Here is a 7,627-nt window from a genome sequence, read left to right on the forward strand (position 1 = left end):
GTAATTAGTTNAGTAGTTTTTAAGATATAGAGATTTTGCTTTATTTTGGCCCCAAAATCATAATATCTTAAAAACTACTAGACTAATTACTATGCAACTTTAATAGGAGCTGCAGAGTGTATATAAAAGTCTAAATATAAATTATTACAATTTATTATTTAGTTGTTGTTGAGATATTAAGGATCGATTTTGTGGGTTTTTGGTGAGTTTTTGGAGGTGGCTACATGCTTGCAGTGGCCACTTGCTTACCGAATACGTTATAGAGTAAGAGATGAGCTTTTGAATAGAGGTATTAGCGAGCTAAGCAGCGCTATATTAGGGGGCGATATACAACGTTAAAGGCGATAGAACTGTTTTCTACTAGCGAGGCTGTATAGCCTTTATAAAAGGCGCCCATAATCTCTTAGACCCTCGGAGAGGAATCCACCTCGGCGCTCTGTAATTGGCTGCTAAAGCTAGCGCAAGCACTAACGCATGCGGCGTACATGAGCTGCGGCGCCAGTCGCTAATTGGCTTAGGTGTGGCGGTGCCAGCCGCTAATTGGCTCAGGAGTTTGCAGGAGGTAAGGTGGATTTTCTCTCCGAGGGTCTGAGTCAACTGAGATAAAACTTCGGTACGGCGTTGCCCAACGTCACGTGGCCGGGTGTAGTGATTCTCCTAAATAGGGGCTCAATCAAGTCAACACTCACCCTATGCTTCGTTAGCTGCCTCGCAGAGAACAAGAAGTCTCGTGAAGCGGCGCCTCTACCGCGGCTCCATCCGGCACGCCCCGTCACCATGTCCGCCACCAAGCCCACGACACCGCCAGACAACACACTCCAGAACTTCAGCCGTCAAAGTCCTTGCGTCTACTACCTCTCTAACTCCGAGCCAACCGAAACCGAGACAAGCGCAGAATCTGTCATCAATAATGCCGACATCGATAATGTCAATGCCAGCAGCAACCATAGCGATAGCAGTCCGCCCAACCTCATCATCCTCTGCACCTGGGTGAATGCCGCACCCCGCCACATCGCAAAATACACCGCAGCCTACTCATCCCTCTACCCCTCAGCCGCGCAACTCCTTATCACCACCTCCCTCGCCGACATGTCCTACCGACGCAACCCGACCCAGCGCTCCCGCCTCGCTCCCGCCGTCCGCACCATCGCGGCAACCTCATCGTCGACGCCGTCCCCCTCTCCCAGCCTACCGAACCCGAACCCCCGCATCCTCCTCCACATCTTCTCCCACGGCGGCGCCCACACAGTCTGCCAGCTCGCGACTGCCTTCCGCGCCCAGACCTCCCGCCCTCTCCCCATCGGCGTCATGATCCTGGACAGCACGCCCGGCCACGGCACATACAAGCGCAGCCTTGACGCCATCGTCTTGAGCATGCCCAAGTCGGCCCTCATACGCGTCCTCGGCACGCCGCTCGCGCATGCGTACCTGTCAACTGTGTGGTTGATGGATCGGTTGTTGGGGGTCGAAAACGTCGTGCAGCGGTTGCGGCTTGGTTTGAGCGATAAGAGGCTGTTCGCCGAGGAGGCGCCGCGGCTGTATGCGTACTCGAAGGCGGATAGGATGGTCTGGTGGGAGGATGTGGAGGAGCATGCAAAAGCAGCGGAGGACGCAGAGTGGGAGGTGGAGAGGGTAAGGTTTGAGGAAAGTCCACACGCAGGGCATATCTTAGAGGATGGGGAGAGGTATTGGGGTGCTGTGAGGAGGACTTGGGGGAAGGGTAAGGGGTAGTGTCGGCCATTGCGTAACGTTTCCACAAAATTCAATCGTTCCGATACCGATTTGGCTGAGAATAGAATAATGTGAAAGTTGCATTTATAAAAGTGTTCATACATAGTATCGAATGCTTATACAATCACGACCTTTATGCCTGTGTCTGAAAAAGGTCAGGTGAGATCAGCTGATCGTTCTGCTTATTGATGTACCCCTTTACCTCAGAAGCTTAGACCTTACCTCAGCAGGCTCAGACGTGATTCTGTTGGTGCGGATTTTCAATCGGTCCGCAAGCTGACTAACTACATTTGTGCGAAACCACCAGAATCACGTCTGAGCCACATTTCCAAGGTTTCTTAGTAAATCCGACGATATTTGCGTTGCGGAGGTTGCGGATATTAAAATAACTCAACACCAGTATTTTATATTATTCCCTAAAGTTGATCGATTATATAACAGAACGTAGGCTTTTAGAATATATTATTTTTATTACTTAGGTATTTTTAGGTCTTGTGATCATTTTCATTAAAAAAAAAAAAGCGTTATTAGCAATTCTGTGACCATATATAACTTTATTAAACGCTGGCTAATATATATAAAACCTATATAGATCTATAATAGGTACCTTAAGGCACCTACTATAGCCAGGTGGATATATAATATCCACAATATATTAGATAATCTCCCTATAAACCTCATTATATGCTAAGTACTAAGTTATAGATATTTAAGCTAACCTATAGTATACTACTATAAAAACTTATTATATATAGAGATAGAGGGTTAAATAAGATACTAGAACAGCTGCTACTATATTAGGTGCCGGATACTTAAAATTGAAGAAGTTATAGGATGGAGCGGGAGCGACGGCTCCGAATAGATATCCGCAACGTCCTCAATCGCACTGCGGGTCTCTTCGTGCAGAGCTTTGAGCAGAGCTTCGAGCAGAGCCTCGTGCAGAGCTTCAAGCAGAGCCTTGTGCAGAGCTTCAAGCACAGCCTTGTACAGAGCTTCGAGCAGAGCTCCGTGCAGAGCTTCGAGCAGAGCTCCGTACAGAGCTTCGAGTAAAGCCCCGTGCAGAGCTCCGTGCAGAGCTTCGTACAGAGCTTCGTGCAGAGCTTCGTGCAGAGCTTCGTGTAGAGCTTCGTGCAGAGCTTCGTGCAGAGCCTCCGTACGCGGAGCTTTCGTACGCGGAGCTTTGTGCGGAGCTTCGTGGAGAGCCTCCGTACGCAGAGCTTTGCGGAGCTTCGTGCAGAGCTTCGTGCAGAGCTTCGTGCAGAGCTTCGTGTAGAGCTTCGTGCAGAGCTTCGTGCAGAGCCTCCGTACGCGGAGCTTTCGTACGCGGAGCTTTGTGCGGAGCTTCGTGGAGAGCCTCCGTACGCAGAGCTTTGCGGAGCTTCGTGCAGAGCTTCGTGCAGAGCTTCGTGCAGAGCCTCCGTACGCGGAGCTTTCGTACGCGGAGCTTTGTGCGGAGCTTCGTGGAGAGCCTCCGTACGCAGAGCTTTGCGGAGCTTCGTGCAGAGCTTCGTGCAGAGCCTCCGTACGCAGAGCTTCGTGCGGAGCTTCGTGCAAAGCTTCGTGCAGAGTTTCGTGCAGAGCTTCGCACAGAGCCTCGTGCAGAGCCTAAGTAGGCGAATCGCCCGTTCGGCGGCGCTTTTTGCTTGACATCGCGGGGGTTAATAGGGTGGATATATTGATCGATTATAGAGCTGCCTCTGCGGATTAATTTGACGGTATTTCTAAGATAATAGCTGTTGTGGGGGGGTAGATTAATTTCGTTTAAGAAGGTGACCGCTCCACATACAAACAAAGTCGGATCGCTTAAGAAATGCTGGAAAAGTCTCTCAGACCATAGAATCAACTTTTTGACAAAAAAGGTTAGCGATATCCGCTTGCGGATATACGTATGTCCGCTAATTGATTCTACGGTCTGAGCTTGCTTACCTCAGCAAGCTTAGACGCGATTCTGTTGGTGCGGATTTTCAATCGGTCCGCAAGCTTACTAACTACGTTTGTGCGAAACCACCAGAATTACGTCTAAGCGTGTTTCGTAATACTTATAAGCATTCCGGCGATATCCATGATTTTTCCTATACTTGCAGTTAAATTGCTCAACCACAACGGCTTAAAATACTACTAAAAGTTCATCGATTATACAACAGAATCTAGGCTTTTAGAATATATTATTTTTATTACTTAGGTATTTTTAGGTCTTGTGATTATTTTCATTAAATAAAAAAAAGCGTTATTAGCAATTCCGGCGATATATATAACTTTATTAAGCGCTAGCTAATATATATAAAACCTATATAAATCTATAATAGCTACCCTAAAGAACCTTAGGTAGTTATTGTTTGGGTAGGCTGTACAGAGGCTCCGCGTATAAAAGCTCTACACGAAGCTCTACGTACGGAGGCTCTGCACGAAGCCTTACACGAAGCTCTGCACAAAGCTCTGCACAAAGCTTTTATAGAGTCTCCGTAGTAGAGCCGTCGTACGCAAAACCGTTGTACGCAGAGCCTCCGTACGCAGAGCTTTGTGCGGAGCTTCGTGCAAAGCTTCGTACGGAGCCTCGTGCAGAGCTTCGTGCGGAGCCTCATGCAGAGCTTTGTGCAGAGCTTCGTGTAGAGCTTCGTGCAGAGCTTCGTGCAGAGCATCGTGCAGAGCTTTGTGCAGAGCTTCGTGCAGAGCTTTTGTGCAGAGCTTCGTGCAGAGCTCATGCAGAGCTTCGTGCAGAGCCTCGTGCAGAGCTTCGTGCAGAGCTTCGTGCAGAGCTTCGTGCAGAGCTTCGTGCAGAGCTTCGTGCAGAGCTTCGTGCAGAGCTTCGTGCAGAGCCTCCGTACGCAGAGCTTCGTGCAGGGCCTAAGCGGGCTAATGGGGTAGATATATTTATCGATTATAGAGCTGCTTCTGCGGATTAAATTAATGGTATTTCTGAGATAATAGCTGTTATGGGGGTGTAGATCAATTTCGTTGAAAAAAGGTAACTGCTCTACATACAAAAATAAGTCGGATCGCCTAATAAAACCTTACGAAAGTCCCTCAGAACTATAGTATATCCACAAGTTACGTTTATATGGCTGATTTAGCGGCTAAGTCACGATTACGCAGGCGAGGAGCCCGTGCGTTCAGCGACTATAGATGTTACCCCATATCTATAGTTGATTTTTGATCGCCAGCGACACTACGCTCTTAACACCCGTCGAGCGCTATGCGGTAGAGCCTGCTGAGAGCCTTTCTACTTATTACTAGAATGGTAAGAATCGGCCTATGGTTAATGAAGATATTCGCGTTTTAAGTTACGCGCCGCCATTATATAGCACCCTAAAGTACCCCATTAAACTTATACGGTACTAAAATAAGCCCCTAGGGGGGCTATAGATAAAGGTTTTAATAGAAGACCTCTTAGTATCTTATTAGAAGTTATATATATAACTATTTTAAAGCTTTTTTACCCGCTTAAAGCCGTTTATAAAGCTAATCTAGCGAGCACTATATTTGCTCCTATTATAGATTAACCTACTATATAGCCGCTTCCTCGCTAAACTTTTAGACCTACGTAACCCGCTTAATTTCCTTAATAACCTTAAGCTATAGGGAGTACTATTAAACCTCCTTTTGCCAGCCGGCCCGCTATTTACTGCCCTATTTAGAATCTAGCGCTACTACGGAAGGATTGCCTCCTAGCCCTTCGGTCTACTTACGCTAAAGGGCCCGTATAGAGTTCACCGCGCGGCTTATATAGTATATAGGTAGAGACCTAAACCCGGGCTCTAGCTAAGACTGCGGCTATAGCTACGGCTACGGCTATAGTAGCGGCGGCGGTAGTAGCGGTGGCGAAGCTATACGGGAAAAAGAGCCTATAGCGCTTACCTAGGCGGACGTATATTTACTAGATCCCGTAATAGATAGAGCTAAAGGGGCTACTTCTATAGGCGGACGCGGGGGGTTAGTAGACTAGCCCTAAGGCTATACCGCAGCTATAGCCGCAGCTATAGCTAAAGGGGCTTCTAGTTAAAATATAAGGCCTCTAGACGTTAGTAATTAAAGTTATAAAAATTAGGCCTACTAGGACTTATTTAGATGGTCTAATAAGCCCTTAACCTTGCTAGCTGTCTACTTATATTCGGCGTATAAAGCCTTTAGTTAGTTAGTAAGGAGTAGTATAGCTTAGTAGAGAATTAACAGCTAATTTAGGCTCCCCTCCTCTTCCTATAGGCAGGGCTTTAAATCCTACGCGAAGGCCTTATATACCTTATGCTAAAAAATAGGGTGGCTCTATATTAGATGGCTTGGGAATATCTTATAAAGAGTTACTAAGTTCTATAGAATAACCTCGCGGAGGTAAAAGAGAAGGTTTATAACCCCTATAGCGGTAAGGTTGTTAATCTAGTATAGCTATAGGCTAAAACGGCCCTTTTATTTGTTTAGTTTAGGCTATATTATTAATAGTAGTATATTAGGCGGCGTAATACCCACACAGCGGATTTTAAAACAGCCTATCTATAAGGGGTATCCTACTATTAACCTTATAAACTCTTACGGGAGAGAGTTTAAGTAATAGCCTACTATCTGCTCTTAGTTTTACCTCCTAGCGCGCTAAATCTAGTCCTTACTAACCCCCTTTAGCTCTGCCGTCTTAACGCCGGCGCTCCGCCTAATATATATCTTTTTTTTAAAGAAGACGTTAACGTATTAAAAGGCCTTTGCGACCTAATCTCGCTATAAGTTATATAAAAGGGCTGCCTTATAGTCCCTACCGCTTTTAATTAAGCATATATTATACTATACTAAGCGCCTACTAAAGTCCAGGAACAGCTTCGTACTAAGATCCTAGTAGTATAGAAGATAGAAAGCTAGCCCGCTAAGTATATAAATAAGCGGCTTCCTGTTCCGTAGGGCCCTAATAGTCTTAAGGCGGCTATGCTGGTTCTACTTACCTATATATATAGTAAATATTAAGGGTATATAGCGCGTAGGGCCTTTACCCTTAAACTTAAAGGTAAATAGATCTAAGATCTTAGTGGAGTATTTATTGCCGCTATAGGTAAGTATATAATAGCCTAGTAGGATATTAATAAGTATATAGAAGTAGCACTCTAGAGATAAGGCGGCGCCCCTAGCCTAGAGCTTACGGCAGATACTCTAAAACTCGTCCTCGGTATAGCCGTTAAGGAGGGTATCTTCGCCCTTATCGACAAACTGCTCTTTCTCACACTACGCGTCCCTCCGCTATAATGTCTTTAGGTACTCCCTAATGCTATCCTCCCGCAGAAACGGGTGGCTGTTTATTTCTATAGCTTTCTACATTTAATAGAGGTCCATTAAAGTAGTAATATAGCCATAAACTAACCGCTATAAGAACCGCGTCTCCTCTTAGGGTACGTTAATATTAGCTTTACGGCTCTTCCCTTTTAAGGGCCGGCTTATAACCTCCTTAATAAGGAAGAGAAGTAGCTTATCCTTTATAACGGTATCACTATTATAGTACTGCTTCCGTTTATAGAAGGCCTAGGGCCGGACAATACGTTAGTTATAGGCCGCGATACTTTTAGGAGAGGGGGGGTATTACCTTAAACTCCTTCTGCTTTAGATTATACGTTAAAGACATATTCTTAGGCCTTATAGTACGCATAAGGGCGAGGATATACTGCGCGTTAGCGTGTAATTTAGTATTATTAGCGATATTAATCTCTACGCGGTTAGTTAGCGCTATTTTATATAGTAGGTATAATAGCAGATATGCTGCCGCAATTAAGGATTAGGCAGGAAGGACTTTTTTATATATACTTAGGGCCCTAATGCCCCTAATTACCCTATAGTTGGGGTTAATTAGCGGCTTAATTAGCGGGTAGCCCTAAATATATAAATCTCCTCAGCTTGGCGCTGGTGGCGCTATAGAGATCCTCAAATC

The 7,627-nt window shown here is 45.8% G+C and overlaps 1 protein-coding gene across 1 annotated transcript; it reads left to right on the top strand.

Annotated features, from left to right (window-relative positions):
• Positions 1 to 963: 963 nt before the first annotated feature.
• Positions 964 to 1,713, top strand: K441DRAFT_489475 (uncharacterized protein; the record flags this gene model as incomplete). The annotated part of the gene is made up of 1 exon (XM_067641967.1): positions 964 to 1,713. A coding segment is annotated over one exon (750 nt), but the record flags the coding sequence as incomplete, so codon positions are not given.
• Between the last annotated feature and the right edge of the window lie 5,914 nt (positions 1,714 to 7,627).

Source organism: Cenococcum geophilum (assembly GCF_001692895.1).
Source record: "Cenococcum geophilum 1.58 unplaced genomic scaffold K441scaffold_95, whole genome shotgun sequence".
NCBI classification, from domain to species: domain Eukaryota; kingdom Fungi; phylum Ascomycota; class Dothideomycetes; order Gloniales; family Gloniaceae; genus Cenococcum; species Cenococcum geophilum.